This window comes from Ranitomeya variabilis, chromosome 5, assembly GCF_051348905.1.
Source record: "Ranitomeya variabilis isolate aRanVar5 chromosome 5, aRanVar5.hap1, whole genome shotgun sequence".
NCBI classification, from domain to species: Eukaryota; Metazoa; Chordata; class Amphibia; order Anura; family Dendrobatidae; genus Ranitomeya; species Ranitomeya variabilis.
Window position 1 is genome coordinate 273,777,552 of NC_135236.1, and position 12,767 is coordinate 273,790,318.

General features: G+C 42.4%; 1 protein-coding gene across 11 annotated transcripts in view; it reads left to right on the top strand.

Annotated features, from left to right (window-relative positions):
- SBF1 (SET binding factor 1) overlaps positions 1 to 12,767 on the top strand; it is a 209,450-nt gene that overhangs the window by 172,910 nt on the left and 23,773 nt on the right. For all 11 annotated transcript variants that reach the window (XM_077264334.1, XM_077264336.1, XM_077264342.1 and 8 more), the window contains 6 exons: positions 57 to 242; positions 507 to 633; positions 824 to 954; positions 1,064 to 1,291; positions 1,847 to 1,954; positions 4,021 to 4,229. In XM_077264334.1, the coding sequence (XP_077120449.1) occupies positions 57 to 242; positions 507 to 633; positions 824 to 954; positions 1,064 to 1,291; positions 1,847 to 1,954; positions 4,021 to 4,229 (989 nt within the window). The remainder of the gene's footprint in view (positions 1 to 56; positions 243 to 506; positions 634 to 823; positions 955 to 1,063; positions 1,292 to 1,846; positions 1,955 to 4,020; positions 4,230 to 12,767) is intronic.

Below are 12,767 nucleotides of genomic sequence, written 5' to 3' on the forward strand. Positions count from 1 at the left end.
GTTCATACATATACCCATTCAGTACAGTTTGTCCTTTTTTTTTTTTTTTTTGTTAGGTGGTGTGCCTGGTTCAGCTATTGTCTGACCCGTATTATCGAACTATTGAAGGATTTCGACTACTTATAGAAAAAGAATGGCTTTCATTTGGTCACAGATTTAGCCATCGTGGTGCACACACAGCAGCCAGTCAGAGTAATGGTTTCACTCCTGTTTTCCTACAGTTTTTGGACTGCGTGCATCAGGTCAGTACGAATCAATATCTGTACTGTCACACAGTATACGATGTGTGAAAGATGTCATATGTTTGTTAATGTAGACAATATGCACCACAGTTTTTATTTATTTATATATATATATATATACATATATATGTGTGTGTATGTGTATGTATATGTGTATATATATATATATATATATATATATATATATATACGATTCCCAGTTATAACGCACAGTGAACCAAGTTAAGTGTTGACAAATTCTCTTATTTAACCCCTTCGCTACAGATCCATCTGCAGTTCCCATCTGAGTTTGAGTTCAGCCAGTATTACCTGAAGTTTGTGGCTTACCACTGCGTGTCTAACCGATTTCGCACCTTCTTACTAGACTCTGATTGTGAGAGGATTGAGAAAGGTGAGTCTGTCAACGGCTTGTGTACGCGGTCTTTGCGAGAGCCTTAATGACGCAAGCTTTTTCATATCTTTCATCAATGAATTCCGAAATCTGAGTTTTGTTGTCCATGCAGTTTACCCATATAAAGCCCTGCTTTTTGCACAAAATAGCTGAACAGTCACTTTAATTTATTTTATCACATTTATTGCAGGCGTTCTGTATGATGAAAAGGGAGATCGACGTGGCCCTCACATCTGCCGCTCTGTATGGGAGTACATGGAGCGAATACACAAGAAGAATCCAATGTTCTATAACTATATGTTCTGCCCTGAGGATGGAGAGGTAAGCTGTAGCACAGTTTGGCACTATGTTTCCGTAATATAAATGTAGTGGAAGTATATAGTTATACTGACTCTTTTGTGTCATGTTTTTTTCTATTGCTTTTCTGTAGGTGCTACGCACAAACAGTTCTGTATGGGGTCTTCGCATTTGGGATTATTACACCCATGAAGCTCTGAGTGAAGGTCCTTCTTATGACTGGGAGCTTGTTCAGGCACACCGGCATGAAGAACCTGAGAAAACTGATAGCTCTGCTCCCCAGACAAAGCGTAAGATCGTTTGGCCATCCTATCATGCAGCACATCGTCTCCAGCCAGATGCCATCACTTGCTTGTTAGAGGTAAATCTATAGATTACGCCATTATTATGTAAAGCACTAGAAAGCATGTGTGCTGATCTCAAATATCTTGGATTTAGAAGTGCTATGAAGTTGTTTAGGATACATTTATTGGTGTGTTTAGCAATAGAAAGCTGAAATCTAGTGTATTACAAACTACAACATATTTTCTGTACTCAGAATTTGAAGTGGAAACTTTTAATTTTTCCATGGAAAATGGTTTGTATCCTGGGAAACACACTCCATCTTCATTTCCCTACATTTATGTATAAATGGATTGTTCAGAATGTTTTTATTTGTATAGTGTGGAGCTGTCATTGACAACCCCTTTCAAAAGGCGGGTCCCAGGTCTGATTTTCATGGCTTAAAGTTTTTACTGGTAGTGGAGTATTGGATGGCGGCCTGCCGAATGAATGAAAATCTATGTAACACAAGGACTGCTCATCTGCATGTGTACTGGTTGTTTTCTATTTTCTCGGTGTTGTCACTTTTTGTGTATGTCCAATGTATGATCTATCACATTGCCCAGGGCTAATACCAGAACTATTATTTTCATAGGAGTTACAAAATCTAGAGATGGATTTGCGACCTGTTCCTGAGAGGTGGAAGGAAACATGGGATAAAGTAAAAGCTTCCCATAGAACAGAGGTCCGCCATGAAAGCCGGGTTAGTCTGTGCTTTGACATTTTTCTCATACTTGCAAAAATAAACATACCATACTACACTATGTTCCAAATTATTATGCAAATTACATTTTTCTCTGATTTTCCTAAATGGTTGGTGCAAATGACTGTCAGTCTAATAAAAGTAATCACCCGTTAGAGCAGAGGTGTCAAACTGCATTCCTCGAGGGCCGCCAACAGGTCATGTTTTCAGGATTTCCTTAGCATTCCACAAGGTGCTGGAATCATTCTGTGCAGGTGATTAAATTATCACCTGTGCAATACAAGGAAATCCTGAAAACATGACCTGTTGGCGGCCCTCGAGGAATGCAGTTTGACACCTCTGCGTTAGAGTATACATCAAATTTTATTGAAGAAACCTCCCAATGATAACAGTATAATCTCCAAAATGAATAAAAACTTAAAATGCACTGTTCCAAATTATTAGTCACAGTAGAATTTCTAAACATTTGATATGTTTTAAAGAACTGAAAATGCTCATTTGTGGATTTTGCAGCATTAGGAGGTCACATTCACTGAACAAAAAGCTCTTTAACTCCAAAACATCCTAACAGGCCAAGTTACATGTTAACATAGGAACCCTTCTTTGATATCACCTTCACAATTCTTGCATCCATTGAGTTTCTGCTTGTATTTCTTTGCATGAAGTCAGAATAGCCTCCCAGAGCTGCTGTTTTGATGTGAACTGCCTCCCACCCTCATAGATCTTTTGCTTGATGATACTCCAAAGGTTCTCTATAGGGTTGAGGTCAGGGGAAGATGGTGGCCACACCATGAGTTTATCTCCTTTTATGCCCATAGCAGCCAATGACTCAGAGGTATTCTTTGCAGCATGAGATGGTGCATTGTCATGCATGAAGATGATTTTGCTCCTGAAGGCACATTTCTGCTTTTTATACCATGGAGGAAAGCTGTCAGTCAGAAACTCTATATACTTTGCAGAGGTCATTTTCACATCTTCAAGAACTTTAAAGGGCTCTACCAGCTGTTTCTCCATGATTCCGGCCCAAAACATGACTCCTCCACCTCCTTGCTGTTGTTGCAGCCTTGTTGGGACATGGTGGCCATACACCAACCATCCACTACTCCATCCATCTGGACCATCCAGGGTTGTTCAACACTTATCAGTAAACAAGAATGTTTGGAAATTAGTCTTCATGTATGTGTGGGCCCAATGCAACCATTTCTGCTTGTGAACACTGTTTAAGGGTGGCCGAATAGTAGGTTTATGCACCACAGCAAGCCTTTGAAGGAGCCTACACCTTGAGGTTCGGGGGACTCCAGAGGCACCAGCAGCTTCAAATATCTGTTTGCTGCTTTGTAATAGCTTTTTAGCAGCTGCTCTCTTAATCCGATGAACTTGCCTGGCAGAAATCTTCCTCATTATGCCTTTATCAGCACAAACACATCTGTGCTCAGATACAGCCACAAATCTCTTAACAGTACGATGATCACGCTTAAGTTTTCAGGAAATTTCTAATGTTTTCATCCCTTCACCAAGGCATTGCACTATTTGATGCTTTTCAGCAGCAGAGAGATCCTTTTTCTTTCCCATGTTACTTGAAAACTGTGACCTGCTTAATAATGTGGAACATCATTTTTAAGTAGTTTTCCTTTAATTAGAATCACCTGGAAAACTAATTATCACGTGTTTAAGATTGATTTCAGTGATCCATTGAGCCCTGAGACACAATACCATCCACGAGTTTATTTGAAAAACAAAACAATTAAATCTTTATCACACTTAAATCCAATTTGCATAATAATTTGGAACTCAGTTTAGTGGGGTTATGTCTTTGCATGTTGCTCTTTTATTTTCTGAGTTAGAGGGGATTTATATTTGTTATATCTCTGACTACAATCTTTCAGTTTGGATACGTATGTGTATGTAATTTCTTTCTATTTAAAGGGATCCTGTCAGAAATTTTGGCCAATATAAGATACGGCCATCACCTTTCAGGGCTGATTTACAGCAGTCTATAATGCTGTATGTAAGCCCCCAACCCGACCCGGAAGAACTGAAAAATAAAGTTTCATTTTATCTCACAGAAATCCAGTGCTTTGCTGATGTCATGTGTGCCCTCACAGCGCCAGTCTTTGGGCATTTACCTGCAGGAGAGTGGTGTTGGATCTACACTAAATTTGAACTTGGAGAGTGGTCCAAGCACAAGTACACCTACTAGTGCAGGGAAACTGGGGGCTCGAAACAGCACTAGCACCTTGTACAATCAGTTCAACACTGCAGAAAGAGAAAACCGGTAAGGACAACCCTACTTTATTAACAATCCCCATAGAAAGCTAATCTGCAGCAAATACTTTGCTTTACTGTTTTTCTTAGTAGCTCATTGTTATTGAGATCTGTCAGAAGACCCCATTAATTGAATCCTGCTAATTGGCATAAAATATTAGTGACTCTTCTGCTTAATGCATACCTATATTGTGTGGCAGACTTTTTTCTTTTTGTATTAATTCACTACAAAGAACTTGATAATTATGGTCATCCTTGTTACAAATGTAGGGAAATGATAACATGGTGCCTGACTCGCACAAGCTTTCTTTCCCTTCTAAAGGGGTTAGGCTAGGTTCACGTTTGCGTTCAGGAGGGCTGCGGACTTCCCTTACGCTCTGCCTACTTCTGTATGCTTCCTGTGTTTCTCTGCGACTTGACGTGTGCAGCGACCGCACGAAAATGCAACATGTTGCGTTTCCGTGCGCTCGCCGCAGACGTCAAATCAGCGCATGTGGAGGCATCTGCATACAACGCATGTCCCTGTGTACCCAATGTTAAAGATAGGTACGCAGGGAAACCCAGGACGCATTCGGAAGTAGGCAGAGCTTCAGGGAGGAAGTATGCAGCCATCTGCAGCCCTCCTGAAAGCAAATGGGAACTCGGCCTTATTTGGCTCCGCTCACTTCAACATTGGGATGTGAGCTAGGCCGGTGCCATCACATCTGAAGAGATTCATTTATCAATGTGTGCAGCTTATATTGTGAAACCTGGTGACAGATCCACTTTAAAGAGAACCTGCTGGCTGAATTATGCTGCCGAAACCAGGGACAGCATAAGTCAGAGCCTGGCTTTTTGCTGAACGATTAGTCCTAACGTCACTGCTGCAAGCAGATCTGCGTAACTGGAGCAGTGCAATGTAACTGTGTGATTTGTTTTCATACAACATAATTCATTGACCAGAAAACATGTATTAGTGGAAAACCCTTTTACATGCCCCCAGCCCTGCTGTATAGGTGTTTTCCAGCTATATAGTTGGGTCATTCCATATCAAGTGATCCAAATATGAATATTTTTTTTACCTTACGTCTTTAGATTTTTTTTATTTTTTGTTTTTATGAAGTACAACTTTAGTTAATTACAAATTAAAAGTTTAGAATTTTTTTCTTCATCAGTTAATTTTTTACAGATTTTTAAAGTTTTGAAAAAGCGCGGATTTTGGCCTGGTATGGCTTTACATTTTTTATCATATCTCGGGCTAGAATTAAGATATAGAGGTGGGAGAAGCATCATTTTTCTCAGAACAGTACCGGCTTTCATTTGATATGTCACAAAACTATGTTTCTTTATATTTTGTTTTGGAGAAATCAAATAAAAAATTTTGATGCGCAATTCTGAAAAAAACGTATGTTTTAAAATTGTGAAAACATGCACGTGTGTTACTTGTGTCCTTGTTTATATTTGTACAGGGATTCAACTTGGGACCTATCATATTTGTATTTTTTTTCAAGCCTTGAATCATCTGATTTTATGTTTGCGTGAGTTTCTTCCTTTTTTCTTTTCAAATTACAACTTATTGAATTCAACATTTATATGTAACAATAAAGAAACACAAAAAACAACTACTGAAGTGCCAGAATAAATACATCTTAATCATCATAACACAACTTGCTCAGCATTTTCAACCTGAATTCATTGAACAAGCCAAAAGAAAAAACGTGATCACATCCTCAAGTGTGATATTCTAAATACAGTCTGATCTAATTATATGTTAAAAACAAGATTAAAAGAACCAATATTTCTACCACCTATTTATACATGGAACAATTTATTTTCTACTATATCACTAAACATGTCACTTCTGAAGTGTTTAAGAAGAATAGTCCAGTAGTTAAATCCTCGTACTATAAAATATGAACTAATCAAACAATTAATAGTAGGTTTTTACACTGGCCTTCTATCATCAATGTGTCCCTTCTAGTGGGTGAAATGTCATCTTGCCCATAAGCGCTCACTAGCAATGGCCGTTTCCTTCTGTGTCAGAGTATGTGCGGCTGTCATGGTGCTCGGCTCCACCTGAGTTATATCTGATTTTTGTTCACTTTTACAATGTCTGATTTTCTTGGATACACAAAGGATGGCGCTGGACGAGACGGTGCAGAAAAGTCACTTACACGTCTTCATTTTCACAATCTTTGGAGAGTCCAGTAGCCACCAGCGCCGATCATATTCACAGGTCACATAACCAGTTGTGTCATCCATGGCCGATCTTGTGCCGCCTTCTACCACGTCATGGACGTCACTGTCTTTATTTCCACTACATGGGATGACAGTCCGGTATTGCGGAGTCCCTGTGATGGGTCCTGCTTCCTGTAACCAATATAACAAACTCTCCTCCTCCTATTTAGTCCTGGTTTGTACAATACATGAGCTGGATGTTAAGAATATTTTTCTCTCCATTTGAGGAGTTGCCTGGATGATAAGATTTGGTGTGAATACGGTCTGTGGAGACCTGTGCTGCCGGCCGGTCACCTGCTCTGTAGTCACCGTCTACCCCTGGTCATTCTCAGCCCTGACAAAGCTTCTCCTCTGTCCTCTCCTGCTTCTAAGCTCTAACATAATAAAATAATACAGGAATATCTAGCAATCATGGATTATTTGGTAAATATGGACCCCACACTTCTACACCACAGGCTGAACAGATCTGAAATCAAGATTTTTGAACTGACACTGTAAAAGTTTTATTTTTTAAAATATGATCCCATCACGATCCCAGCCTGTATTTTGGTACAGATGTGGCTAGGAGCATAGCAGGCACATGTGCAGTTTTTGAAATTTTTAAATTAAACGTTTTTTTTTCAGAAATGCGTTTTAAAGTTTTGCGCTTGCGTTCGCATAGGTAAAATATTATCAAAGATACTCTTGTGACATATCTGGTGAAAGCCTGTACAGTTCTGAGTAGAATGGTGTTTATTTTGTTTCTCTATCTCTTTTCTAGCCTGAGTTATGGGGAGAAATGTATAGGCAGGCAACACCGAAATTCACACTTTTTCCGAACTTTGAAAATCAATAAAAAATTAAAAAAAAATATCTAGAATTTTTTCTTCTTCACATTTTGCATTCTCTGACACACTATTACCAAATAACAAAATCTCAAAACAATTAAAAATATAGTGGTAAAAATCATTGGTTCACTTGGCATGGAATGGCCCAGTTGTGTAAAAAAGTATTTGCCCCCTTCCTGATTTCCTATTCTTTTGCATGTTTGCCATACTTAAATGTTTCAGATCACCAAACAAATTTAAATATTTGACAAAGATAACGCAAGTAAACACAAAATGCAGTTTTTAATTTAAGGTCTTTGTTATTAGGAGAAAAAGAAATCCAAACCTACAGGGCCCTGTGTGAAAGTGATTGCCCCCTAAACCTAATTACTGGTTGGGCCACCCTTATCAGCAACAACTGCAATCAAGCGTTTGTGATAACTGGCAATAAGGCTTTTACAATGCTCTGGAGGAATTATGGCCGCTTATCTTTGCTGAATTGTTGTAATTTAGCCACATTGGAAGGTTTCCGAGCATGAGTCACCTTTTTACAGTCATGCCCCAGTATCTGGCGTATTAAGGTCAGGACTTTGACTTAAGGTACCTTCACACGAAACGACATCGCTAGCGATCCGTGACGTTGCAGCGTCCTGGCTAGCGATATCGTTTCGTTTGACACGCAGCAGCGATCAGGATCCTGCTGTGATGTCGCTGGTCGCTGAATAAAGTCCAGAACTTTATTTGGTCATCCGATCGCTGTGTATCGTTGTGTTTGAAAGCAAAAGCAACGATACCAGCGATGTTTTACACTGGTAACCAGGGTAAACATCGGGTTACCAAGCGCAGGGCCGCGCTTAGTAACCCGATGTTTACCCTGGTTACCAGCGTAAAAGTAAAAAAAAACAAACAGTACATGCTCACCTGCGCCGTCCCCCAGCGTCTGCTTCCTGACACTTACTGAGCGCCGGCCCTAAAGTGAAAGTGAAAGCACAGCGGTGACGTCACCGCTGTGCTATTAGGGCCGGAGCTCAGTCAGTGTCAGGAAGCAGACGCTGGGGGACGCGCAGGTGAGCATGTACTGTTTGTTTTTTTTACTTTTACGCTGGTAACCAGGGTAAACATCGGGTTACTAAGCGCGGCCCTGCGCTTAGCAACCCGATGTTTACCCTGGTTACCCGGGGACCTCGGCATCGTTGGTCGCTGGAGAGCGGTCTGTGTGACAGCTCCCCAGCGATCAAACAGCGACGCTGCAGCGATCAGCATCGTTGTCGCTATCGCTGCAGCGTCGCTTCGTGTGAAGGTACCTTAAGCCACTCCAAAGTCTTAATTTTGTTTTTCTTAAGCCATTCAGAGGTGGACTTGCTAGTGTGTTTTGGATCATTGTCCAGCTGCACAGCCCGTGTGTGCTTCATCTTGCGGTCACGGAGAAATGGCAGACATTCTCCTTCAGGATTTTTTTTGGTAGACAGCAGAATTCATGGTTCCATTTTACCACAGCAGATCTTCCAGGTCCTGGAGCAGTAAAACTGCTCCAGACCATCACACTACCACGACATTTTACTGTTGGTATGATGTTCCCTTACTTGAAATGCTATGTTACTTCTATGTCAGATGTAATGGGACATGCACCTTCCAAAAAGTTCAACTTTTGTCTTGTCAGTCCACAGAGTATTCTCTCAAAAGTCTTGGGGATCATCAAGATGTTTTCTGGCAAAACAGAGACAAGCCTTTATGTTCTTATGGCTCAGCAGTGGTTTTTGTCTTGAAACTCTGTCATGCAAGCCATTTTTGCCAGTCTCTCTCTTAGGGTATGTGCACACGTTGCAGGTTTGCCTCTGGAATTTTCTGTGCGGATTCTGCATCTCTTGGCTGAAACCGCAGGTGCAGGTTTGATGCATTTTTTCTTGCAGATTTTGTGCGGCTTTCCTGCGGATTTCATGCCTTTTTACCCCTGCTGATTTTTATAATGGAATGGGTGCAGAAACGCTGCAGATCTGCTCAAAAGTGACATGGTCCTTTTTTGAATCTGCTGCGTTTTCCGTGCAGATTTGTACACACCATTAGCACAGCAATTTTTTTGCCTTTGATTTACATTGTACTGTAAATCACTTGCAGATCTGCAGCGTTTCTGCGTGGAAACAAACGCTGCAGTTCTGCAGGAAATCTGCAACGTGTGCACATAGCCTTATGGTAGAGTCATGAACACTGACATTAAAGGGGTTTCCCACGAACAAAAGTTCATTTTAATCAAACAGTCTTGGAATAATAATAATTTCCACAATTGGATGTGGTTAAATAAAATCTTCCTGTGCTGAGATTATACATTTTAATTTCTTGCTCCCCTTCGAGCTGTAACTTTTTTTATTTATTGAAAAATAACTATGTGGAAGAGCGTGTTTAGTCATTAGGGCATCTTTTTTGCGGATTTTTATTTATTGGTCAAAATGGCCATGTGAGGGCTTGTTTTCTCCTTTGCCTCATTGGGGGACACAGACCATGGGTGTATGCTGCTTGTCATTAGGAGGCTAACACTAAGTTAACACAAAAAAAGTTAGCTCTTCCGCTGCAGCGTACACCCTCCTGCTGGCTCCCAGAGAACCAGTTCTTGCTTAATGTCCGTAGGAAGCACATGGGCTTGGTCTTCAGACCGAAGGATCTTTATTATTTTATTTTTACATTTTACCAATTTTTCCAAGTGGAAGGAAGGGGTGACGGATCCTTTAAAGGTTCCGATCTCCCCAAACCATCAACAGGCGACCATGGAGAGTGTCGCCTCTCCGTATCTCTTCTGCGACGTGGGATGCCTAGACTGGGCTGAATTTTTTGGGCGACAGGTCCCTTCTAGGGCACCGATCTCCCCACACTCCTAATGGACGAGCACATGGAGTGTCGCCTCCACGTATACTCTTCCGCAGCCAGGCCTAATGCCGGACATTTAGCCCTATACCATCCTAGGGGACTTAACCCCTTAGATGTACAGTGACCCTTTTTTGGTGTCCGAGCAGCCCCCACTGCACCACTACAGTTAAAGCGGATGGTACAAGGACGTGGACGGTCCCTCTCCACTTCCCTATTAAAGGATGGTGGATTGAGGGTTACCCCTTTATCCCTGCACTTCCAAGACCAGCAGCAGGAGGACCTGTATCATACAGCTGACTTACCTGCCACCCGACAGCTTCTCCAGGTAAGCTCCGGAGCTGGAGTGCTCCTTTCAGGCGGTCTGGGGAAGCGCTGGTTAAGGGGGACCCATTTTGACTGCGGATGTGCGCATTCGGCCCCTTCCTGCTTCGGCGCCGGCCAGCGCAGCAAATTTATTCCCCTGCTTCAGCCCTGTACTAGGCCGCACCCCCTATCTCCGCCCATGCGATGGCGCGATGCTTTGCCCACCGTTCCTGGCGCTTCTCGGTGGCTGTCAAGTCCATCCTGCACTCTCGGGGCGTGGTCATTCTGGCCGACCTGTTGATCAAGGATCCGTCTTGCCACGACTGCACGGAGTCCGTTCGCATTACTTGCGATACCCTTTCTCGCCTGTGCTTGCTGATAAACTTAAGCAAATCCTCTCCGGTCCAAGCCCAGCAGATCTCCTTTCTAGGAATGTCCCTGGACTCCTCTTGGGGGTTGGTAATTCTTCCCCAAGACAAGGTCTTAGCCCTTCAACAAGGAGCCCGAGCGTTTAGTCAGTCTTCCCGTTACTCCATTTGGTTTGCAATGAGGGTACTAGGAAAGATGGTGGCCGCAATGGAAGCTGTCCCTTTTGCCCAATTGCACTTCGTCCCCTACATCATGCCTTTCTTGCAGTTTGGGACAGAAACCCGTTCTCTCTCGAGAACGCCACTTGTCCCTGCAGGTCAGACAGGCTCTCAGGTGGTGGACGTTGAACTCTTCCCTCAACCGGGGGAAGTCTTTCCTACCTGTTCAATGGCTGATGGTGACTACCGATGCCAGTCTTTCAGGCTGGGGAGCAATCTTCCGCCACCACACTGCTCAGGGCCGCTGGTCAATTCAGGAATCAAAGCTACCGATCAAAGTTCTAGAGATCCGTGCTATTCGGCTGGTTTGCAACAGTTCTATCATCTTCTAGCAGGTCACCCATCCGTATTCAATCAGACAACGCCACGGCTGTGGCATACATCAATCATCAAGGTGGTACCCGCAGCAGGGCGGCCATGTCCGAGGTAACTCGCATCCTTCGATGGGCAGAGAACAACCACTCGGTGATCTCAGCGGTGCATATTCCAGGAGTGGAAAACTGGACAACGTACTTATTTAGCCATCAGGGTATAAACTCGTGGGAGTGGGAGCTTTATCCGTAAGTCTTCAACCAGATCTGTCTTCACTGGGGGATCCCAGATGTGGATCTCATGGCATCCAGACTGAATTCCAAGTGCTGTGAAATTGCAAAAAAGTGCAATCCCACAGTTTTTTTTTTACCATGTTCACTAAATGCTAAAACTGACCCACCATTATGATTTTCCAGGTCATTACGAGTTCATAGACACCAAACGTGTTGGTTCTTTTTTTATTTAAGTGGCGAAAATTTTTTTCAAAAGCTTCTAAAAAAAAAAAAGCGCCATTTTCCGATACTCATAGCATCTCAATTTTTCGTGATCTTTGGTTAGGTGAGGGCTTATTTTTTGCGCGTCGAGCTGTTGTTTTTAGTGATACCATTTTGGTGCAGATAAGATCTTTTGATTGCCCGATTCAATGCAATGTTGCGGCAACCAAAAAAAGTAATTCTGATGTTTTGACTTTTTTTACGCCATTTAGCGATCGGGTCATTTTTTTAATATTGATAGATCGTGAGGTTCTGAATGCGGCGATGCCAAATATGTGGATGTTTGAATTTTTTTTATTTTATTTTGGGGCGAAAGGGAGTGATTTGAACTTTTCTTTTTTTTTTTTACTTTTTTTTTTACTTTTTTTTTTTTTTTTTAATTTTTTTTAATTTTTTTTTTACTTTTGGCATGCTTCAATAGTCTCCATGAGAGACTAGAAGCTCCCATAATCTGATCGTCTCTGCTACATACAGGAGATGATCAGACCACCGGGCGGCGCTCATAGCAATCTGGAAGTGACAACCATAGAGGTCTCCTGGAGACCTCTGGTTTTTATGCCAACCTATTGGTGACCTGTGGTCACCGATTGGCGTGATTTCCGTTGCGCTCTCTGGAAAGCGTTAAAAGCCGCTGTCATGAGATTGATAGTGTCATTTAACTAGTTAACAGCCGCCGGTGGATTGCTATTCCACCCGTGGCTGTTTGAGGCACATGTCAGCTGTTCAAAACAGCTGGCATGCCAGAAAAGATGTGGGCTCAGCGCCGGAGTCCGCATCAAAGGAAGAAAGTCCGACATTAGCGTACTATTACGCCCTATGTCGGAAAGGGGTTAACCCCTTTCTGTCATTGGACATACTATTCCGTCCCATGTGGGGTGGGCCCTACTTCCCAAGGACGGAATAGTACGTCCAGCGCGATCGGCCGCGCTCACTGGGGGAGCGCGGCCGATCGCGGCCGGGTGTCAGCTGA